The sequence below is a fragment of the Medicago truncatula genome, chromosome 4, assembly GCF_003473485.1.
Source record: "Medicago truncatula cultivar Jemalong A17 chromosome 4, MtrunA17r5.0-ANR, whole genome shotgun sequence".
Classification (NCBI taxonomy): domain Eukaryota; kingdom Viridiplantae; phylum Streptophyta; class Magnoliopsida; order Fabales; family Fabaceae; genus Medicago; species Medicago truncatula.
This window is the reverse complement of record NC_053045.1, coordinates 26109294-26134619: the sequence shown is the minus strand read 5'-3', so window position 1 is coordinate 26134619 and position 25326 is coordinate 26109294. Positions and strand designations below refer to the sequence as shown.

Genomic DNA, 25326 nt, shown 5'->3' with positions numbered 1-25326 from the left:
CAGAATCATTTGACCTTCCAACCCTTGCTAACCAAGCCAACGTCTAAATTTTGAAATGTTTCAAATTATGTAGTCCGAACTCGTGCGTAGTGAGGGTTCATATTATATAATTTTAAACCTTTTTATACTTTGTTAAAACTTGTGTTTTGGAAGATTTGACGAATTTGAGATTATATAATCAGAGCATGCCAAATATAGAGATTTTTATGTGGTCCACATTGCACCAATTGTTTCTGTGGTACACAACCTTTTATAAATTGGCGTGTTTTGTTCATTTGCAAACCACAACACGAAACCATGAACACTTACTAAATAGATATGAAGATTAAGCTAGTTGCAGTTTACTACAACGCGGGGTCGGGGACGTAATCTATTTAAGGTCCATGTTAATGTCACATTGTTTGGTTTGAAGGATTAGTTTGACCAAATTAATTAACGTCTCAACCAGATATACACAAGAGGGATGGACAATGTTGAGTACCACCATACGTCAATTAACTCAGATGGAAGTGTCTAGTTCACCTAGACGAAGCTTCAGAACGATGACGTGACAACCATGTTCTCCATATTTGGTTTGCATTGTTCAAAAGGGCGATCCGATTAGATGCTTCACTTGTCATATACTCTCATGATATTCAGGAAAGTTTGATTCGGCCCAGAACAACCTACAGAGAAATCAAGACTTGCAAGGATAAACCAAATAAAGAATTTAGTTTGGCTGATACATGATCTTGTTTGTGTTTAATTTATGTTGTAATTTTTGTAGAATTTGATTTAATGATAGATTTTTCTATTTTCTGTGTTCTGAACACGATTCAGATTATATAATCTGAAACGTGCCGAAAACCTCCAAAGCACAAGTTTAACACAGCTTGTTCATATTTTGACTTATAAAATCTGAACCAGTATTGGGCATGCACTCAAATTGTATAATATGAAACATTTGAGAATTTGGATTGTATTGTAAGCAAAGTTTGGACAGTTTGTGACGTCACATCTATGAAATTGTCTGGTAGGGTGAAGTCAGTTCTCCGGTGAAGATCTCTCTCTCTCTCTCTCTCCCTCCCTCCCTCCCTCACTCCCTCTCCCTCTCCAATTTTATCTTCTTGTCAGCTCCCTAAACATGTAAAATTTCCTTGCTGAACATTTAAATGTTGTTATGACTTGGCTCATTCTTTCCTTGAAAAATAGCCTCTAAAGTTATGATGGTCTTCGGTTGTTGTCGTAAGGTTAGGAAATGAGCGACGAGCCATCAACATAGCTCCTTCCACGAGTTAATAAATTATTGATGTAAACCATATACCACATCATCGCACCCTTCCTCGAAGTGGTGGTGAACAACTTGCATTTCACAACACCTCAAACGTTCACGTAATCAATTAAAGCTTCAATATTCTCGATGTGCTTATGTGGATTGACTGTTAGAGTCAAACATAAATGGCTTCTCCAGTTTGATGATAGATGCGGTAGTTTTGGATTCTTGAGGTGAATGACCCTCCTTTTGCGTCATCGAGACCGTTTGACCTGGAATCGCCATGATGCCTTAGTTAATGATGATGTGTTTGCAGGGGCCTTCGAGGTAACCTTATATTTATAGACGAACTCACATATGCTGAAAATAAGTCACTCCAAACAAGTCTTATAGTCCCAAACAAAAACTAATCATCAATGAAATTGGTGAATACGAACTTCATTTATACTCTTGAAAAATATAAATAAAAAGAAAGAATAAGAAGAAATAAAAATAAGATGACTTTCATGAAAGCTAGTAGTTTGAGAATCCTTCCTCAACAAGCCCAAATTTTATGTATTTATTATTAATTAAAATTAATTAAAAAATAATATTAGAGGGCAAGAGTGAAGTTTCAACACACACTAACATCACAGTCACAGCTCGAAGAAAGTTTCTTTTCGTTCTCCCGCCTCGACGCACAAATGGTATCTTAGGGTTCTTCTTTCTTCCTCTTTCTTTTTCAACTTCAATCGATTTCTCTTTCAATTTCTTTATCTAATATTTCTTTTCTTATTAATCTTTCAATTTTCGAATTTCAGAGTGATATAAGAAAATGGTTCATGAAAACACACGATAAGCCCAACAATGCCGCCGCCGGTAACTCCTCCAACAAACCCAAGCCTCCTCCGGCTAAACCCGACCCGGCAAAAACGGTTAGTCCTATTACAATTTTTCGTTCCATATACTTAGATTTTAGTAATTCATTTTCTTTATATTTTTTTTTTTCTGTGAAGTTAAGATAATGATTTTGCTTCAGAATTCGTTGATTCAATTGTATGATGCATGAATGAAAAAGCTATGAAATTTGAAGAATGCCAAAGCTTTTTTTTTTGAAATGTTTGCATTGCCCACTGAACCAAAATGTTGTTTTGCATGTACAAGTAAAATAATTAGATTTTTTTTTTTTTTTTTTTTGGTTGCCCATTTTTATTAGGAAAATGATGATTGTATTATGAATGCTTTTAATTGGCTCATTTTAACAGTTACCCAGATATGATTTCCCGTTAAAGACGGAAGTAACCATAATTTGTTTACTTAAAAATAATATGCGCGCGTGAGAGAGGAGGTTTTAACGCGTTTGTATGTTTCTTGCCGGTTGTAACAAATAGCAATAACTAGTATCAGTAATAACACGTGTGTCTACATCGGTCTGGACCGGGTGTCACATGTTAGTTAAATCAAGGAGTGAAAGTGTGGTTCTTCGTAAATGATCACCCGCGCTTAATGGGTTCCATCAGGAGATTACCCACCCTTAATGGTTCTTCGTAAATGATCACCCGCGCTTAATGGGTTTCATCAGGAGATTCATTATTCAACGAACTAATTGTCTCTTCATAGGGTTTTAGGACTAGTTGGTTTTTTTATATGAAAAATTGCGAATGGTAAGGAAAAACAATGTCCTTTTGCAGGTACCTGCTGAAGGTCAAGCAAGTTCAGGCAGAAAGAAAACTAGCAAATATTTTAATACAGATAAGTCAAAGGCGAAAGATGAGGTAGAAACACAAGTGCTACCAGCTAAAAGAAAGACTAATGAAGATGATGGAGATGACTCTGTTCTTCCCACTAATCAAAAGAAGGTAGCTGGTTCCACTCCTACTAAAAAATTGAAGAGTGGATCAGGTAGGGGAATCCCCCAGAAATCTGTAGATTTGGACGAAAGTGATGAAGAGGATGTTAAAGATGCTGTGACTCCTATTAAATCTGGTGGAAGGGGTCGTGGTGGAAGAGGAGCATCAACACCAGCATCTGGTGGAAGGGGCCGAGGGGGTGTAAGGGGAACTGCCCAGAAATCTGTAGCTATGGAAGAAAATGACGAAGATGACGAGAAAGATGTTGCTTCTGCTGCCAAATCTGGTGGAAGGGGTCGGGGTGGAAGAGGAGCCTCAGCACAACCATCTGGTGGAAGGGGCCGAGGGGGTGGTGGTAGGGGTGGATTCATGAATTTCGGTGAAAGAAAAGATCCTCCACACAAGGGAGAAAAGGTTCAAATTTATCAAATATCTGGATCTTTCAATTGAAATTTTTTCTTTGATGATTATCTGAAAATTCTTTCTTGTTCCAGGAAGTCCCTGAAGGTGCTCCTAACTGTTTAGCTGGTTTAACGTTTGTAATCAGTGGAACACTGGACAGGTATTCATATAAATCTCTAGACTTGCACCAAGCGGAAGTTAGTTCACTAATGAGTTGTTTACCTTATTTGTTGATGTCTAGGCTCTCTTTCCATATTCAGTGTTTAGGTTATTAATTATTTCATGTCATTTTCACTCTCTTCAGTTTTTATGTTTTACAGTTTGGAACGAGAAGAAGCGGAAGATTTGATCAAACGCCATGGTGGCCGTGTCACCGGATCAGTCAGCAAGAAAACAGTAATAAAATGCTTTTTATTCAATTGCAATTAAATTTACTTAATCAGTATGTGATTAACATTTTTGTTTGCAGAACTATTTGTTATGTGACGATGATATTGGGGGAAGAAAGTCTGAAAAAGCTAAAGAGCTAGGGTTGGCACTCTTATATTTATACTTTTAAATATTACTAGGTAGTTTAAAAAGTTTTCATATTTTGCTAACACTTATGTTTCTCTTCATATAGAACTTCATTCCTCACAGAAGATGGATTGTTCGACATGATTCGGGCATCTAAACCTGCAAAAGCTCCTAAGCAAGAGGAATGCAAGAAATCTGTGACTAAGGCTGTTCCAGTGCCATCTCCATCAAAAGTTCTCCCGAAAGCAGAAACAAAGGGTAAACCCTATAAAACATTTTGTAGTTTTACATTACTTGTGTTGTCCTTTTGATTGCCCTTATTATTATTGAAGAGTTAGCAGCAGCTCTTAGAGTAAAGCTGTTCAATCAAAAGCTGTTTATTTATTTATGTTCTGAGTTGCATTCCTTTATCACAAATGCAGCCTCTTTGCCTTCATACTCACCTTCCAACCAAGCCAAGCCTAAGAAAGCTGCTACTGCTCAGTCTAATTTGATGTGGACAGAGAAACATCGACCTAAAAATCCCAAAGATATCATAGGGAATCAGTCATTGGTATAATAACTTGTCCTCATTAGTCATTACCATATTTCAGTGGTTACTTTTTATCATATGTATACTTGGATATGGATCATCTTTTTCCCTTTTCTGAAATGTGTAAATAGGTTGCACAGCTTCGAACTTGGTTGAAAGGTTGGCACGAGCAATTTTCTAACACTGGTGGTAATAAAAAAGGAAAAAAGCAGAATGACCCTGCTTCTAAAAAGGCTGTCTTGTTAAGTGGAACCCCTGGTATAGGCAAAACAACTTCAGCAAAGCTGGTGTGTCAGGAGCTTGGTTTCCAAGCCATAGAGGTGGGGACATTTCGTATGAAATTTATGTGCCAACGGTATTTCATCACCTGATTTTCCTCGCATGTCCATGTTTGTGTTGAAGGTAAATGCTAGTGATAGCCGTGGAAAAGCTGACAGCAAAATTGAAAAAGGAATTAGTGGAAGCAATGCAAATTCTATCAAGGAACTTGTGACCAACGAGGCCCTTGGTCGTAATATGGATAGGTTGGTCACTCATTATCGTAATAAGTAATCTGGAAGTCAATAACTTACACATTGTTGAGTCTCTCTAATTGTAAATTTCAGGTCAAAACAGTCCAAAACTGTGCTCATTATGGATGAGGTTGATGGGATGTCAGCTGGTGATAGGGGTGGTGTTGCTGATCTTATTGCTAGCATCAAGATATCAAAAATTCCTATTATCTGCATTTGTAATGACCGTTACAGTCAGAAACTGAAGAGCCTAATGAACTACTGTTTGCTTCTTAGTTACCGGAAGCCTACAAAGCAACAGGTCTTTCTTGCATACTGCTCACTGCTAGATGCTATTGCTTCTCTTTTATATAAAATTTAAAATCATCATTCATTTAGATTATGTCCTTTTGTTTCTCTCTTTTCATCAAGTCGTTTTGTTCAAGTTCTATTTATTTAACATGTGAAAAGAATAGCAATCCCTTGTTTGTACAAATATTAGGGGTGGCCCCGCCAATTGTTTAATGGTTGTCTATATTCACCATAATAGAGTTGACTTTGCCATTTACTTGAACAAATGAGTGTTATTATTGCTCAATACTTATGGGAGATAAATATACCATTTTTATCAAGGCTAATATTTGATTTCTAATATGTCCTTTTGTTTGATAATTACTCTCTCTTTCATGACCACATTATGTTACTTGACTATTTAACAAGAACATGATTTACTTGTTTTATTTCTATTAATTGAGTTTGCTCAGTTCTTGAATGTCATAAACTTCAACATTAACTTACATGTCTGTCTTTCTTGCGATATTGATGTTCCACTTTGGCCAAATTTAATGTGTGACTTTCTTGAATCTCTAATATTTGGATTAGTTTTCAATGATCTGAGTTTTCATCTATGACGACTTAGTTTGGCTATCTTGTTACCCTTGAGTGAATCTGGTTAAAATTCGTAAATCTTATATAATAGAGAAAGTATACTTATTCTCTCATCTCCATATTTTAAACTACCTCCTTGGTGAAATATCTAGGGCCAGTCTCATTTTAAGAAAATTCACGTTTATCTAGTTTGATAAAGAAGATAATGAAAAAAGGGAAGATTCAGAAGAAAAAAGAAAAAAGGGAGGTTAACCTTTGCAAAGTGAAATTAAATGAGGGGAATTCTTATACTCAGCAAAAATATGAATAGTAAATGCAGTGATGAATAAATGATAATTGGATAGCAAATGAAATGACCTCATCCAAGTGTAACTCTATTCAAGGTTATAACTTTCGCCTCAACTTTAAAGTCATTCAACAGTTTTGGGTGAAAGAACCTCATCCAAGTGCAACTCTGTTCAGTGTCTTAACGTTTGCGTCAACTTTAAAATCATTCAACAGTTTTGAGATGGATGCAAAAATTGTTTGTTCTTACCTTTTTGACAGTGATGTGTAGCATGTTATCCCACTGTTTTCCCTCTGCCCCCCTAATATTGAAAGATGGGGGTATATCTGAATAAAAAAATATTGTTCTATCCTCATGAAAGTGAATTTCATTGCTAATGGCATATGGTGTATCATATATGAGGGTCTAGTTGTCTAAGTTTTTGTATCAGACCTGCTTACTCTAGAACGCGAGTTATCTTACAGCTTGTAGCTTTAGTTTTTAAGTCTGAAAATATGCTTAATATGTTAAAACAAGCATGCCGAGGTGTGTCAGCTTAAAACTGAAATTTTTATTTATGCCAGATGGCAAAGAAGTTTATGGAGGTTGCTAAGGCTGAAGGGCTTCAAGTTAATGAGGTAATTTCTGCCAACATAGTCTATCTTATATCTTGGAGAGCTTTACTCTACTTGATTTTGTGGGCTATGAGGGTACACATTTTCTTGGAATCATTGATATCCGTCTCACAATTTTTTGTAAATTCATATTGACAAATGACTAATGTATTTTCTTAAATCATTCATCATGTTTGTTTTAGATTGCTCTTGAGGAATTAGCAGAAAGAGTTAATGGGGATATGCGCATGGCACTAAACCAGTTACAATATATGGGCCTCTCCATGTCAGTTATCAACTACGATGATATTAGGCAGCGGTTACTTACCAATGCGAAAGATGAAGACATTTCACCATTCACAGCTGTTGATAAGTATGATATTCATATCATCTAAGTACTGCACTTAAACATGCTTTATTGTCACACTCTTGATTCTAATTTCCTTTTGGCTTGCATTGGTGTATCTTTGTTCTCAATATTTGTGGTTGTGTTGACTTTCTATTTTTCTTCTCCATTAAATCTGCTACATTTTATTAACCTTTTTTATTAGTCCAAGACCTTCAGTGGTCTGTCAAATCATGTGATCAGATTGCTCTGATATTCCGTGCTTTCATTCATGACATTGCAGTTTGATTGTGCTTATATTAAAGGCTTTTACAATAAATTTTTATTCTTACATAATTAGTTTTGGTGCAAATATCATCTAATTATAGCTAGATTTTGGGATAACTTTTGTACATAGCCTCAATCGGAGGCTGTCTGGATTTTCAAATTCATGCATAATATAATCTGATAGGGTAAGGAAAAATATATGTTTGACTGTAAGGGATCAACTGTTGTGGCCTTCTGGTAGCAAAGTAGGGTTTTATTCTATATATAAAATCCTTGTAAAATACTACTACAAAATGAAATATAAGCCAAAATGGTAGTTGATAAGTTGATTATGTGGTTTAAAATTAAGTCCACATACATCAACTTTTCAACTACCTTTTTGCTTCTATTTCATTCCAGAGGAGTATTCTTTTTGGTTTTGCTATCTTTTGTGCCAATAAATAACAAGTTGTCACTCCGTGTGATGCCACCTTGGAATGATTATGAGGATCCTGACTTTCATTTCAATGGTTAATCTGTAATCTCTATTTAATTTGCTCAATGACAAGTGTGAATGTGGTGACATTTATAAGGTTTATGATAAGTTGTAGATCTGTTAATTTGTTGTCGTTTGACTCATTTCGTCAGTGATTCAAGGTGGGCTCTGCATGACAATAATTTCGTCCTTTGAAATCTGAAGCATTAACTGTCCAGAAGACTGTGACTAAATTAAATTGCATGACACCTTTTTTTTTTTTTTTTTGTCTTGTAGGCTTTTTGGTTTTAATGCTGGAAAGATGAAAATGGATGAGAGGATTAATCTTAGCATGAGTGACCCTGATCTTGTTCCTCTACTTATCCAGGTTCGTTAATTCATTTCCAATTTTTTCTGCCTTGTTTTGTTTCGGACTCATCTTAGCAGGCCAATTATATGATGAAATTTTCACTTAGTGGTCTAGTGTTTTATACCACCTCTTGCATTAACCTTGTTCAACTTTGATAGACCAATTTGGCTTCTCATCTTATAATCAAGTCATATCAATATATCTAGTTAATAAAAATCAATGGCTGATTGAACTTAAATTTTATTTAAATTAAAATGACATCAACACCATTTAACTTGCCAAATAGTATATGTTGGAATTGGCCATTTTCAAAAAACATTTAAAGCCTGCCATATTAATTGGTCCTTTCATAATCTTCTTATTCATGAACTTTCTTCAAGGGAAGGTTATAGATTTATCTGGGCCCGTGTGTTTGCTGCTAATGCAATCATATCTCAGGGTTGGAAGTGGTGAAGAATTTTCATTTACATGGAATAATATATTAGTTAAAAATAGTTTTTGCTGATTTCATATTCAGTAGTAATTTACTTTATTGCCGGATAGCCCTGATTGCCTTAATGTTGTGTACTTGTTGTTCAAATATTCCTCATGTTTTTTTCTTTTTGACACTATATGGCAGGAAAATTATATTAATTATAGACCAAGCTCGGCCGGTAAGGATGACAATGGTCTAAAGCGCATGAATCTGATTGCCCGTGCTGCCGAGTCTATTGCTACTGGAGATATAGTGAGCGTACAGATTCGCAGATATCGACAGTGGCAGCTCTCTCAAACTAGTTCTGTTGCATCATGTATACTTCCGTACGTAGCCTTGTCACTGCTCTGGAAAATAGCGAAATTTCCTTATTGAATCTTTCTCCATCCTGTTCATCTTTTCTTTTTATCATTGTTTCAGTGCTTCATTGCTACATGGGAGTAGGGAAATACTTGAACAGGTAAAATATGGAATGTTCCGTGCGTATCATTGCAATATATCATCTCTTCCCTGACCCCCTTTTTTTATTTTATTTTATTTTTCGGGCTCAGGGTTTCAGAAAATGTTACATTAACACAGTCCTTGAATTGAATGTATTATGTGTTGAATTTATAGGGTTAATCTTGTTTGATATGGAGGCTGGAAAAAGTAATACCCAAAATAATAAAATTTTATTGGTAGTAATATGATTGATCTACTTTGTGTTGTTATAGAAGACATATGACATACTAATACATGACTTTTAATCCTAATTAAATAAGGAAACAAATCAAGAAAATAGGCAAACAAAATCTTAGCGATAATCTATCTAGGCGAGACATTTGACTTTTAGTTTGGTTGCAATCCCCAGTCCAAATACCTGGTTAGAGATATAATAGGATTAATGGATCTTTATAACTAAAGATTTATCCAGAGTCTAACGAATGGTTTCATATCTTGAACAATAGTCATATGTAACTGGCTTTCGTGGGGTATTTGTTTCTACTGTTTTTTCCCCCCATTGAACTCACCTGATATTGATTTTAGGCTTTAGCTTTGCATCATAACTGGTATTATTTCTGCAGGGAGAACGGAATTTCAACCGATTTGGTGGGTGGCTGGGGAAGAACTCGACAATGGGCAAAAACATGAGGCTTATGGATGACCTGCATGTTCACATTCTTGCATCTCGCGAATCTAGTTCGGGAAGGTAAATATGAGTGCAACATTTACTTTATCATGCTTTCTCATGCATCTGGCTCAGAGAGTCTAATTTCATCCGGTGACTTGCTGATTCTTCTGTCAGTACTTGCAAATTAATTGTAAGCCTTTGATTATTTTGGTAAGGTTTTGGATGGAAACCAGGTGTAGCTTAAACCCTGTGAATTTGATCAGCTGTCAAGAAGCTGATTTTTAGTTGTGTTAACGTACAAGTCAATGTTAGGAACTATGTACCTCTAAGAATCTGGGTTGTAATTTGGTCGTGGTCTATGCATGCATGTCTGTTAGGGTATGGAAGTTATTATGTCCAATAGACTTTTTAAAAGGCAAAGGTTTTCATTACAACATTGTCTTGTAGATTCATTGTGCTTTCACAACATATTGCAGGGATACTATTCGCCTGGAATACCTTACTACTCTTCTTAAGAACTTGACAGAACCCCTCCGAGTTTTGCCTAAGGTTGGTAGTACAATTTTTTTTTTTTTGAAGGAAATTTTTTGTTTTAGACATGAAATGTTTTAAGCCGAACTGTCGAATTTTAGTTGATTCACGCATGGGTTTCTGGAAATTATCAGGCTGAAGCTGTTGAGAAAGTTGTGGAATTTATGAACACGTATTCAATCAGTCAGGAAGATTTTGACACTATAGTAGAGTTATCGAAATTCAAGGTTCCTTAACTATATTTACCACTCTCTCTTTACCTCAGAGTGATCTCAACCTCAGGTTAATTTTTTGATATTCTATTCATCAGGGTCGTCCTAATCCGCTAGATGGCATACAGCCTGCCGTTAAGTCAGCCTTGACAAAAGCATACAAAGAGCTAAGCAAAACTCGGACTGTTAGAGCTGCGGATCTAATTACTCTTCCTGGAATAAAAAAGGCACCCAAGAAGCGGATTGCTGCTATTTTAGAACCAGCTGATGAAGGAGTGGAACAGGGTGATGGTGGCAACACTTTGGATGAGAGTGAAGAAGAGAACACCTCTGATGTAGATGAGTCAGGTTAGTAATATTTTTTTTTTCTTCTATTATTCTTCATATATTACAATAGATCCACAATCATTGGACTCCAATGACTGGAATTCTCTAGCATTTTATTACTCTCATTAATTGATTGCTTATACATTATTCTATGATGCATGATGCAATAGAAGGTGCCGCAACTGGCGAGAAGCTGAAGTCAGAACTTCAAAGTTTGAATTCAAAGGGTAAGACATGTGCTATTGGCATGTTTATTGATTTGAATTTTGGGCGATTTTATCCTTTAAATAGAAGAGTGTAGCTGATTATGATCTATATTTGTTTATGCAGGCGTGCAAGTACAATTGGAATTGAAGGGATCGGGAAGCTCCAAGAAGGTATCTGGTGGTAGAGGTAAAGGTGCTTCTGCATCTGCGCAGAAGGGTGCTCAAACGTCAAAGACTCCTGCAAAAAGAAAAAGGTGAAGTAATATTAAACGTGCCTATTTCTGGGGTCATTACTTGGACGAATTGTATGTGAACCCTACTATTCATGTAATTGATGTTAGGTCTTTCTAAATTTTTGAATTGTTTTTTAGAAAGTTTTTAGGAGGATTTTGTGAACCTATGTATTGTGATCGTTTTTCTTAAATGCAAATGATGCCTTGTGATATAAAATCACCTCAAACTAAAAGAAAAGTTTTGTGGTACAATTATAAGATCGGAAATGTTGTATATGATTTGGTGGTAGGTGGTAAAAAGCACAAAAGAACAGATTCACTGATGAAAATGTTGCACCAGATGAATAGAAATATTAGAAGATATAAGATTAGAAATATGACATTACAAACAGTTGAGGTAAAAGCTATGTAGTTTGATCTATGGAGTCGATTTCACTGGGTGGTATAAGAGTTAGTTGTTGATGTTAGTAAGAAACTCCCAATTTTTTTTTTTTTTTTTGAAGAAGCAAGAAACTCCCAAATTGATTTGCAGAGAAGAGCGAAGAAGCCACTCGGTGCCGATTCACAACCTTATTCCCTCAACTTCCATTTTTAATGAATTCAGTATATTTTAACTCATCGATATGCCAAGTTTCCAATGTTAAACTCTACTATGGATACAAATTTGATTTGAGGCTTTTCTGCCATCAATCTTTATCACTCTCACCCTGCCTGCTTCTTTCCAAAACCCCAATTGCTTCTCGGTAAACGTTAACAAAAGATGGGGGGGGGGGACCTTCTCGGTAAAATTGAGTTTAAAACTGGAGGGGATTCGATGAAAACCTTGGGAGGTGGATGCAATTTCGCCTTAATTTTATATATTTATATAAGCTCCATAGTTATGTCTAAATGAGTATTTCTGCGAATTTTTTTTTTATCATTTTTCTTGTCTTGAGAAGTGATATATAGGACAATTCAGAAGTAATGCATGCATCCATGTGCCATCTGTTTATCATATAAACTTTTTTTATAACTTACAAGAAAATGTGATGTTGTTAACATAAAGATAAAATGTGTATTGAAAAAATATTATAATTTTTTTTGGGGGATATTTTCCTATAAATTGTAAGCTGGTTTTTGCAAGTTATATATCCAAAGTTTGCTGAAATTAGTTTCATAAGATTTTTCAAACTCTCCAACAAGTCCATCTGCTAGTAGATAAGTCCTAATATATTATTGATAAGGTAGTCAAATGCATTGTAATTTGAAGAAACCACTTCTTAGCCATCTAATTACTTTAAATATTTTATCTTAGATGTGTATAGGAAAGTTTGAGTAAAAGAAAAAGGAAATAGAAAAGGTACATGCTAGGTTACGTGACCATTCATGTCATGCACCTCACAAGAGCTTACTTTATCATTTGATGTATCTAATCTCATGATACTATATTACAGTTTTTGTATATGTCGCACCCTTGTTTAAAACACCACCCAAATTTTAATATAAACACTGTATATATTTAAATTCATAGCAACTACTAAAAACCATGTGAGGACAGAGTGTTGGGCATGGACAAAGAATAATAAAAATTCCACTATGACTCTGTCACATTCTTTGCTGTATAATTTCCCTTTTTTGGTCCAGATATTTATTTTTTTACATCATTGGGGTCTACCCTAACCTCCACGACTATGAATTCTCTGAAGAACAAAAAATGCACATTCGGGACTATTTTGAAATTTTGATACATTGAAATGACTATTGTGACTACTCATTACATATTCAGAGATCAAAATGACTATTATCCCTTGAGTCAAATTGACGTTTTTATGTTTAATATACCATTTTTTTTTACCACCTAGAAGATTATAAGAAAAATGGATGTGATTTAGAAACATATATAACTCAAGTACTTTGCCATGATTTATGAACAACTCTCCACATTTTTGGTATCTCTTCCTATTATTATGATGCTCATGATATCTAAAATATCCTGAATTTCTTTTATGCTTATATAAAAATTACATTGTATTCTATAAAAAAAGAATAAATCACATTGTAGTTATTTGACTCTTAAGTCTTAACCATTCATTAATCTCTCTATAGGTTGATCTAAGCCTTGATCCCATCTCATATATACTTAAGTCCACTTTATAAGCCATGTGTGTAACTTCATTTTACTACTAAATATTTCAATCTGTTTGAAAGTCAAAGATCAATTTGATAGCTTACTACATTTACTTTGCTTCTTTATATAAGACACAGGTAGGCATCCACAGCTTCAAAATTTAAATAATGTCCATTATGGTTTGTCTAGTAATCAAAGAAAAATAATAGAGAAGAAAAAAGTTATGGTACCCACATTGTAATTATTTTTAACATTGCAATATACTCAAGTCTCCCGATTAAATATAATTGAAAGACACAGTAGTTGATCAATGGAAGTTCTAAGCAATACCTTTAGTGTTTCTTTACTTCAAACATCAATAAAAGACACTCAAGTATTTGCTCAATTTCAAAGTAACTAACTCATTCATTTGATAATTTTTTTTGAAGAAAATATCAAATTTTCCATAAGAAGAGAAGTTGGAAAATGCCATCTCCTAAAAGCAACTTCCCATTTATATGAAAGAAAATTAGTTGAGGAGTCATATTTGCAAGGTATTAGATGTTCAATTGGAGGAGTGTGGTATAGTGAATTTGTTTTAAGGAGGTTATTCTAAAAAAAGAAATTCCCTCATTGACACTTAAATCCTGAATTATGATATTTCCACAGTTTAGAGAAATTAGTTTTGGTAGTACACAAACATCTAAAATCCATATTTGATACCACTTTGAGGGCATTATGGGAGCTTGTAACTAAAGTTTTAATCAATTCTTCAAAACTCAAACTAGCAAATCCTTCCAAGTTAAAAATTTACCTGCATTAAACTGCTCAAATCTAAACAAAACCATAACCAAGTAACTAAACTATATATACTACGAATTTACGGTTCAATTGGTTAAACCATCCAATTCAATTCGGTTTTTACACCACAAATCAAGATCGATGCAGATTCAGAAACCGGCAAAGTCGACAAACTTTGCCGGGAGATAGCAAAACAAAGACATCAGAAAAAAAAGAGACATAAGGAGGCAGCCATAAAAGATCATATTACAGTAAAGAATAATTTTATTATTCCATCTTCAATTTCATGAGTAAAATTACTTACTGAATCGGGAACGGATTATCGCCCTTCTTATTACACAAAACCTTTTCACCCCACAACCTTCTATTGAATTATAATAGCAGCAATACTAATTGAACCTAATTACATATATATTAATAATATATGCACTATATAGAAACTTTTGTGCTCTCATCAAGGACCCAAATCAACAAAGAGGGAGAAGAAAAAACAAAAAGTTGGCTAAACCAAACCCATATTATAGCAGCTGCTATTAGCCATTCATTCAAGTAAAGCTGGCCTTCATATTCCGTTGACTTTTTACATCTTTGGAATTTTCTGTGCATCTGCAATTATAGCACGATCTATTAGAATGTACTAATAAATAATGTTGAAGTAAACTTAGAAAGCTAATTAAATGGTTAGGTAAACTTAGAAACCAAAATATGGAATTAAAAAGAAGTAAAGCTTCTCATGCATTTATTTATTTATGATTTGGTATTTTGGATTTGAAATCACATGGGGGAAGGAGAGGGAGAAGTTGCTGACCACCACAACCACCAGGTCCAAGGACTCCGGGACCGTTTTGATAATCAACTTAAATTGCAGCTTATAGCATAAGCACTTGTAATGATAAGCGCTTATTTATAAGCTATTTCTATAATAAAAGAAAAATAAGTTAGATTGTTTACGTATAAGCTATCTTGCAGAGCTTATGAAAATAAGCTTAAAACATATGAACATGTCGTAAGCTGTTTTCAAGAGTTCTTCCAAACAGTCTCACAAGTGTTTAGCCAATACGTCAATCCAAACAGTCCCTCAGATTCCCTACAAACCATGGACAACACGCAGCCAAGGGATCTCGGACGAAGATCAGATGACTCATGATTTCGCCAAATCAGATTAAAATAGAACTTGAAATAGGAGTCATCTAATATTTCAAGGGCCGAGATCTACAACTATGTGAATACATGGATCCAATTCCTAAGACCGAAGGTTAGAGAACCTGCATTGAGCATCTACTTTCACCAACTAGGAAGCATTTTCAGTAACATCAACATGACTACGAGAACATTAAGCGAAACAGATGAAAATTTCAATGATTTAATATTTTGCACAAGTTTATAAATGAACATTAATGAGCTAGCTATAAGGAGGAATCACAAGAAATGAAGCAATAATCTCACTTTTTTGTTTATTGACAATTGAATCTAGAATGCTGTCCAAAGGTTCCAAGCATCCAGCAAGCCGTTTCCAGCAATTTTCCTGTCATTTCAATCAAACTTTAGCTTAAAGAGATATTATGTAGTGATCTCTATTTAATTATTACAAGCTTTGATCCTAATTACATCAATAATAATTAAGGGTCCACTTACTCTGTGAAAACATCTTTTGTTTTCATTTTCTAAAAAATGCATTTGCTTTAACTCGCTAATAAGAAGATGAGAGACTTTTGAAGTTAACTAATTATGTATAAAACTTAGAGAAGAAACCATTCCAAGTGAAAAAGATTAATTACTAAAGTGATGTGACACTATCTTGTTCATTTTTAATTTGATATTTAGTTCAAAATGCTAAAGCTTAGGTAGTTGCCTTGCAATTTTCAGTGACATAAATAGGAAAACCACTTTATATATTTAATTAATATTAGAAAGAAATTAAGACGTTTTCTTTTTTAAGGTTTAGACTAGTTTCTTAAACGTTAAGTACTCTATTTGCTACATCAATTCTCTATATTTCCTAAAAATCAAACCTAACATTCGGATATCAGAAGAAAACAACTTAGCAAAGAAAAATACTTGGACATCAACAACTCAAGTCCTCCATATTACAATAGTATAACTTAAATCACATATTCCACAGGCCCACTTCAAGAGATCACCTATAATATAAGTCTTAGTGCATGTTTGGAATCATTTTTGTCTCACAAAAGTGATCCTGAACTAAAAAAAGTTGATTTTGACATGTTTAAGGAGTTCTTGAGTAGAATTAGTTTTGTCTCTAGAATATATAACATGAAACTGAGATTGAAGTTTTTTTAGAAATGATTTAGAGCCTCTAACTTATTGTTCTATTCACTTTCTCGCGAAGGTTTCCAAACACAAATCACTTTATATCGACTAACTTAAACAAAAGTCAATTTAACTAGATAAATTTTTATGATGGCAAAGCCAAACACACACTTAGTCTAGACACTTCTCTTTGAAAATTCTTTTCTTCCCTAATAAACCAAATGTCAAAGTAAACACTTTCTTCTGCTTGCATCACAATTATTTCTACCTCTAAGCTTCAACAAAACACCACAAGAATCACATCCAAAAGCATAGCACATAAAGTTAAACGCAAAGAAAATTTTAATCCAACCAAATTAAACACATCACAATCACCTTTTTGTATTCTTTCCCTATTTTCTCCTTGACTTAAAACACACCCAAACAAAATAAAGTAAAAGAAAAAGTGAACAAGAAAACAAAAATCAAAGCAACGCACCTCTTCTTTGCTTGGCCACAACCTTAGCGGGTTTACCCTTCCGTTCTTGGGTCACAGCCTTATCAACAACCTCCTCTTTTTCTTCATGTGGAAACAAAACTCCATCAATCCCTTGCACAGAAATCCTCCCATCCGTATAAATATCCGGGTCAAACAAATATGCCGAACCATCACCATGCCCGAATTTAACCGACCCATCAGCTTCTTCAGCATCAACCTTATGAGGCAATCTCAAAGTATCATACCTCACCTTCCCAAATCTTCTAACAGCATTATACATACTCTCTTCAGTTTGATACTCAGGAATCAAATGATAGTACATAATTTGTTCCGGTGAACCCGGTTCACTCAATTGGTCCGTTGTTAACTTAGCCATAGCTTCATCATTTGGAGCTAGAACTGTTAAAACATAACCCTCTGATACTAACCTACTCATCTCCGTCGCTAACGACGTTAAGTTCACCAGAATATCCGCCATCTCATTATAACCTCCATAATGTATCAGTGTCTGGATGAAATCTTTCACCTGTGCCTCCCCGTTGAAATGATGGTGGGGTCCACCAGGCCCTGAAAAACAAGTTAGTTACAAATTAGTTTCGAGCACCGACAGACACAAACACACGGACACCAGACACTACACAATTGACAACTAATAATTTGTTAAAATAACAAAATTTAATGTTTTGGTGTCTGGTGTCGTTCATACACCGACACCAACACCAGACATGTCTTCCATCAGAAGTGTTAGTGTTAAAAAGCTTTCATTACCTGGTGCCGGCGCCGGTGCCAGAGAAGGTCCAGGAGCCAATGCATCAAAAATAGGAAGAGCCGGAGGCGAGCCAGGATTCTGCGGTGGCGGCGGCTTTTTCAACCGGTGAGTTCTCGGATCAACCTCCGGTGCACCTTCCGGTTTAATTGCAGCAATAGAAACAAGACTCCTACGACGGTTAAAGTCATCTTGAACAGACCTTGGAATCAGAAGCCTTTCAATTCCATGAATAACACCATCAGGTCTTGTCACATCATTCAGATGAACAATCTTAGCTCCATTAACCAACCATTGTTGCGATGTTTCATTCGACTGTATCACTATCTTGTGCTCAAGCGACAATGTTCTATGTCGGGTCGACCCGGTTTTGCTGGATACAGATCCATTGATTCGTGTAGGAATAATATGTGACATTAACAAAGTCTGAAGAGATTTAAGATTTCGTGGCTCTAAGAGGAAAGTTTTGAAATTCGGGTCAAGATCTCGTTCAAGAGCTTGGTTTTTTGGTGCGAAGATTGTGATGTTGTTTTTACCGACAGTGTCTTCTAGTGTTTGTAGAAGCATAGCTTTTTCAACGAGTTCAGCCAGTTCTGTATAATGTGAGTCTAGTAGAGCCACTAAGATTGAGTTTGAGTTTATTTGAACTGTTGAAGAAGAAGAACATGATGAAAAAGATAGAACAAGACAGAAGAAAGTGAAGAAGAAGAAGAACGTGCGGTGCTTGATGTTGATGAAACCATAGATGCCGCAATCCATGGCCATTTTTTAAGGTTTTGGTTTTGTTTTTGTTCAGACAAGAACATAAACCAAACGCTACCTCTGTGTTTATGTTTATGTTTATGTTTGTGTTGTGTTGTTGTAATGTGAGTGTGAGAAGAGAAGAGAAGAGAGAGAGAGATATGAATGATTGTTAAATGGAGTTTTGTTGTGTTGTTAATTTGGTGATTAAGGTGGTAATGCTGGTTTTGTTTTTTTATTTATCTTTGGGTTATGGGTAAATTAAGAAGTGTCGGTTGCTTTGTGAAAGTCTAAGGACACGTGGCGTGGTATGATTGAAGGGGAAGAGTGCGGTGTGTGACATTGAACTAGGAGTTGAGTGTGGGGTATAGTACTCTCCCAACTGCTACTACCTGGCCCTTGTTGATATTTTTTTTTGTGATTCTAACACCTTGTGATGAGTTATTAATGAAGGATAAATAAACACACCCACTTTCATTATTAGTATTAGAAATTGTAATAAAATGCATGATAATTTATGAGATACCATAGATTTATAAAGAAATGTATAAAGAAATATAGATATTGACATAAAAAATAAAAATAATAAAAAGTAAAATATAACGTGAGTATGAAAAAAAAAATGTTATAAAAATCATTACAAATCTATTATAAGGTTTCACATTGTCTGGTGAGCATAGCTCAATTGTTAGGACAATATATTATTATATATACAGAAGTCGGTGTTCGAACCCCGAACATTCAATTTATTCACCTAGAGAATTCTAGACATTAAACTACATGATAAAAATAATAATAATAAAGTTTCACATCTTCATTCACCCTTCTATATTTGTTTATCTTTCTTGGCCGTCTCTTTGTGTGGATTGTCTTTCATCTTATTATGTAGGTTAAATAAAGAAAGACCATCTTTTTTTAATTATTATGAGTTTTTAATTGCATTATTTTTTATTAGTAAGTTGTAATAACATGTTAAAAACTTAATTATAAAAACTTATTTACTTTATCATTATTGATATGCTTGTCTGACTTATTTATTTATTTTATCAAGTAGTTTAGTGATCAAAATTTTACTCTTAAAGTAAATAAGTGTAAAATTATGAATTCGAATCCTATCCCTTACATGTTAAGTAAAAAAAATCATTTCTAATTCATATATTTGAGGATAATACATTAATACTAACTAAATTATACTCAAAGTATTCTCACGACTTAAGTCTTTTAAATCTATTAACAAATTATTTTGTCACACGTATTTTTTTTAATTTTTTTTTTGAAGGCTGGATTACCTCACTCATTCACAGTTCACACAACAACAATTCGCACGCATAGAATAAGTTTAGTGGTATAAGCGTTGAATAATACTTCATAAATGTTGCATGATTGTTGTGTTCATTTAATATAAATATAATTCAGCAATCTTTTTATGGTGACATATAGTTCATCAATCTGGTGTAGACCCCACTTTGCCTCCACTTGTTGTTGGTCATATGTGTAATTTGATACAGCATCAATTAGCTGAGCTGTTTCTGTCCTTCATAGACTCTATAGTATAACCTAAATCAACACTCCAAAACAATACTTAACAAGGAATTTACCATATACAAAACGTTCTAGAAAAAGTTATCTATACACACTATTTGGTAGATAAATACAAGTTTGTCATCTATAGCAATGTATAATTAATTAGGTATATGGTTTGTCCGGTTAGAACGGTTGAGTGGTGGAACGAAAGATGTCTGCAGATATGTTAGCCCCCTTTTATAGATGCGTGTTGGTCATAACTGTCTCTGCGTTATGCGACGTGTGATTAGGAATGAAGGAGGACACGTGTAGGGTGATCCTCGTGTGGGGGCGCGCTTCTATGTGGCACGTGCATGCAAGCTGACGTGCGAAGCCTTAAGACGGTGTAAGTTCGGCCATGTATCAACGTGCGATTGATCTTCTGACCAGTCCAGAACAGTATTGGTGAATATTTGTAGTAGGAAAATATTAATTAAAGAAGAATAAAAGCAAAGTGTAATAGATAATATTATTTGGAAGAAAAGATATAAAAGGAAAGTAAATGATTTGGTAGTGGAGAAGATTATAAATAGAAAATAGAAATAGTGGATAGATACTTTAGTTTGTTTTCAATAGCTAGCAAACACGAGTGTTCAATGTGTGGAATGAGACTTGTCCCCCACCGTCAAGCTGTTAATCTGTCTATATTTATCTTTCTTTGCTTTATCTTTACTTTTATCTAATTCTCATGAATGTCAAAGTTAAAAATCTTTGGTTGATGGAGAAATAAATTCTGAATTAGACAATTTTTGCTTTTGTCATTTGCATGGTTTAATCAAGGGTTTTGTTTTTGTTTAATCCAGGATATCCCTTAGTTAGCTGTGTGCCATAAAGAAAATTATTGATTGACATCTTTCAATAATATTTTTCATGTGACTAAACAGTATATATATATATATATATATATATATATATATATATATTTGCTAGAACACACTCACTAGTTTTTATGTGGGAGTGTTTTAGCAAGTTATAACTAAAAAGTTAATAAATACACCTTCAGGTGTATGTTGCTATAACACACCTTCTAAAAAAACAAGTGGATGTGTTCTAGCAAATCCTATAGGCATGCTAGAATACACCCACCTATTTTTTAGAAGGAGTATTTTAGCAAGTGAATAACTAAAAAATGGTTAAATACACCTTAAGGTGTAGCTTTGCTAAAACACTTCCATAAAAACTAGTGGGTGTGTTCTAGCAAACCATATATATATATATATTGTGATCAAACATTACTCTCTATGTTCTTTTTTATTTATCACCTTTAAAGGTTTATTCAATAAATAATTATATGATATATAATATAAATCAAATGCACCATTAATATAATGAATCTGAAAAGAAAAAAATTGTTTCTTATATTCGACGGAGTGAGTACAATTCAAAATTTATTTATATAGTCGTTTCGCTCTATTCGCTTTACTACACTCATTATTTTTTTTTTCATACGCTACACTTGATTGTCTGTGCAGTTATCGGTGAATATGAATTAAACTTTCACAAGATAATTGTATATGGGTTAAACTTTCTCTAAGTATAATGTAGTTTACTAAAGTTTACAAATTTTCTAAAATTTCTATTACCATGGCATAATTTGATTTAGGTTTATAAAACTAAATCTCATAAGCACTTACATCAACCACTATTTGGAAGTATAAGACATAACTATAGGATAAAATAGTAGTATTAGTAGGTTTATGCCGTGAAGAAGAAAGTTGGAAAAATGGTATGGTGCACAATTAATTACGTACCTGACACCAATGAAGTCACATAAAAATGAAAGGACTATACATAAAGGACAAGTAGAAGTGATTAAGGAACGTAATTATTCTATAATGAGTATTTGGTGGAATGGTAGAAGAATCCATTATTGTATGATTAACAATGATTTTGGTCATAATATTAAATGAGTTTGGTTTGGTGTATCCCTCAACAGTTAGGTACTAATACATGAGAGAGGCAAAGCATCGAGACCTTCTATACTCCTTCCTTTTTGATTCGTATCAATGTTTTTTTTTTTACATTCATATGAATTAATGAATCAATCACTTTCCATGAAACTTAAAAATTCAACAAATAAAAAAATTTCTAATTTTATAATTAGATCAATAAAATATTAATACAATTAAATTTAAGTTAAGATTACTTTTTTTTTTAAGGAGAAATATAAAACAGATGATTATATCAATTGTTTGGCTAAACACGTGAACTCCCTAAAATTGGATCTATATAGTAAAGCCGTTAATCAAAGATAAAAGATTATAGCAATATGTTAATGTAATTTATACATGTGTATTGATGATGATAATGTGTGAAAGAATAATTGGATATTCTAAGATGTGTTCAAGTATGCAAGATTGTAGAATTAAATTCAGATTTCAAAGTTAAGTTTTGGTTTTGATACATCATGCTCTAAATATAAAGGAAATCATTTTGGTATTCAAGAGAAGTATTGGAAACTTCTGAAGACTTAGCAGATGATCTGAAGAAAGGTCAACAAAAAGTCAAAGCTCTGATCAGAAAATGTATCAATCCTTGAAGACTCTAATGATAACAAGCTCTTATGGATTCAGACTCTGAAGGAAGCAAGTTTTGAAGGACACATCAGCAATTTGGGTGACTCTGACCAATTTTGTCTTCTTTTTATGGAACTCTTTCAAAGCTTTGATAGTACTATTTGTCTTCTTATGACCACGTGCAGAAACAAACAAAGAAGTTCAATGACAAAGAGAATGTAACAGATCATTCCACAAGTAACAAAGAATTTTTCTAGTACTATTCAACGATATTCATTAGAGGCAAAATTTTCAAAACTTCTCAAGGAAGAATTTGATGCGTTGACACTCTTCAAACAACGACACTCTCATTTATCTCTTATATAAGGACCTGAACAATTTGAAGAAATTAAGAGACTACACAAATTTTACAAGTGTCAAAACTCTATCAAATTCAAAAGCGCACAAACACTTAGAAAATTCTTACAAAATTCATATTTTATAATTTCTTAGTGTTAAAAGTTTCTTGAACCTTAAGTTTAGTTTACCACTCTTTGAGTACAAAGTGTATGCACATTCAAATTCATTTAATAAACTCTGATTGTAAAAGTCCTCTTGTGTGAGCCAAATAAGTCTCTAACTTATGCATTGAAGCAATTGTAATCTTGTGTGATTATAGTGAAAAATCTGTTGAAAGTGCAATGGAACTAGACTGACCTTGGATTATGAGATGACCAGAATAATTTGTTTATGTTGTCTTTCTTCTCTCTCACTGATTATCTCCTGCTCTGTTTTTGTTAAAACTCTTAAAAAGATTTTCATAAACATTTTAAGGAATGTGGTACGCTACACCAATTAATTGATACACAACTCCAAGCAATATTTAAGGAATGTGGTCTATTTTCTTACAAAGACGGATACTTTTAAACCTTCATAGGTTGGCTCCACTTACACTAAAATTTATTTAGGTGATACGAAGACGTACAAAAGGGTTGAGCGATGTCAATGTGCGACTTCAACTCACATTTGACACATCACAACAATATCTTCCTTAAGTGTGGCGTCTTTGATCCAACACTAAGAACAACTCTCACTTCCCCAACTAGTCGAACAGTGACAAGAACGGGGAAGCCCTTCGTTTTTTTTTTTGGGCAACATTGTAAGTTAAAATTTCATTATAAACAACATATAAATGAGATGATTCATTTCCTTAATGCCTTAAGATTTTAGCTAAATGTTTAAACTCATTTGCATGTTTTTAAACTCATTTGCATGTTTAAGCTCCCCCGTATTAGATCACTTGTGATATCTAATACTCTTTGATCGGTTGTTTAAGATTTCTCCATCTCAACAAAAGTATGTAAATATCAGTATCAAAATAGTCGATTTTTCTACTCTATAGTAGGATTTTTTTTTTCTTCTTTTTTTAAGAGGAGTAGGAATGTTAAAAAAATTATATCATAAAATTTGTCTTTTTTAAAAGGAAAACGTGTGCCAACTTCTAAACTTTTTATTTGCTACTTTGTGAAGTTAAAGAAAACCCCACCGTGACTATGGTGTATATGGTTGTTGCTCATTTCTAGTCTCATTTGGAATTTTGTCGGTGGCCCAAATAATTAAGTTATGTTTCTTTTAGGGATAATTTGGTTGCTATTATTTTATTGTTTTTGGTATTTTTATTAGTTTTGGAATTTTTTTTTTTTTTGAGGTAGCTTTGGAATTTATTAATAATTAGTAATTTGGCATATTCTTAAGTGGTTGGCAAGGAATAAGGTGAGAAGTTTGAATTCACCATAACGCCCCTAAAAGTACGATCAAAACTTGGATTTATGGGAGACAGTAAAGGTTATTGTGGACCATTTTTTAATTCGACATTGACATTATTATCAAACAAACATCTAGTCAAACAGGTGTGCCTATTTATTTTTTTCTTCACAGTGCCAAGAAAATTGTACTAAAATCAACCAGCTATTTTCTTTATATCGGATAAAATCTCAATATAACTGTTTTTTTTATGATGGAATCTCAATATAATTATTGTAAAATAGATTGTTTCTATATTCGTTTTGGGCATAATTTATGTCTAAATTTCAAAATTAGTATCATTACATTCATTATTTAATTATATTTACCAAACTAGTTACAAACCCGTGTTTCGCATGAGTTGAATAACGTATCTTTTTAAAATTTAGTTTCGAAGGAGAAATCTTATAAATTACGGAAAATTGTTGTCCTTTATAAATGTGAAAATCAAAGCTGTGTAAACCAAAATTTTGCAACACAGAGCCTAAAACACTACATAAAAAATAACATAACAACTATTGTAATCTCTTATTCCTTAAAGTTAACCGGAACGCAAAATTTTTCCCTAAATTTAACCTAACTTCTTTGATTAATTTTACTGTATTAACCCTATTTAATTTAATCAAAATGTTAACGTTAATTGTTAGGGAAATCAAAATAAACAAATCGCTCCTAATTTTTCTTCTTAATTTTACTAAACAAATTATATTAACCCTAGATTTAATTTATGAAAATTGTCATCTCTTATTTATAAACGTTAACTCGTGACGCAATATTAACCCTAGATTTAACCTAATTTTTTCGTGTGACTTTACTATATTAACCATATATTTAATTTATGCAAAATGTCATCTCTTATTTTTAAATGTTAACCCGTGACACAATATTAACCCTAGATTTAACCTATTTTTTCGCGTGTCTTTACTATATTAACCCTAGATTTAATTTATGCAAAATGTCAGCTCTAATTTTAACCTAATTTTTTCCTCCACACTTTTACA

General features: G+C 33.6%; 2 protein-coding genes across 3 annotated transcripts; one reads left to right on the top strand and one right to left on the bottom strand.

Annotated features, from left to right (window-relative positions):
- The first annotated feature begins 1779 nt into the window (after positions 1–1779).
- Positions 1780–11554, top strand: LOC25492173 (replication factor C subunit 1). 2 transcript variants are annotated; one of them, XM_024782258.2, is made up of 22 exons: positions 1780–1938; positions 2053–2166; positions 2923–3495; positions 3576–3643; positions 3804–3879; positions 3953–4014; positions 4106–4257; positions 4422–4552; positions 4663–4851; positions 4934–5055; positions 5137–5344; positions 6760–6813; positions 6993–7162; positions 8154–8244; positions 8846–9027; positions 9122–9161; positions 9766–9890; positions 10289–10361; positions 10478–10570; positions 10654–10903; positions 11056–11109; positions 11213–11554. In XM_024782258.2, exons 1-22 carry the CDS (start codon positions 1936–1938, stop codon positions 11344–11346), a joined length of 2964 nt encoding a protein of 987 aa, XP_024638026.1. In that variant the 5' UTR covers positions 1780–1935; the 3' UTR covers positions 11347–11554. The 2 variants fall into 2 exon arrangements, with proteins under 2 accessions (XP_024638026.1, XP_013455696.1); XM_013600242.3 differs by having other exon boundaries at positions 11053–11109.
- A 2858-nt stretch (positions 11555–14412) lies between these two features.
- LOC25492172 (fasciclin-like arabinogalactan protein 15) lies at positions 14413–18661 on the bottom strand. Its single transcript, XM_013600241.3, has 4 exons — positions 17726–18661; positions 16958–17524; positions 15655–15733; positions 14413–14814 (listed from the first exon to the last, which is right to left on the bottom strand). Exons 1-3 carry the CDS (start codon positions 18486–18488, stop codon positions 15663–15665), a joined length of 1401 nt encoding a protein of 466 aa, XP_013455695.1. The 5' UTR covers positions 18489–18661; the 3' UTR covers positions 14413–14814; positions 15655–15662.
- Positions 18662–25326: the final 6665 nt, after the last annotated feature.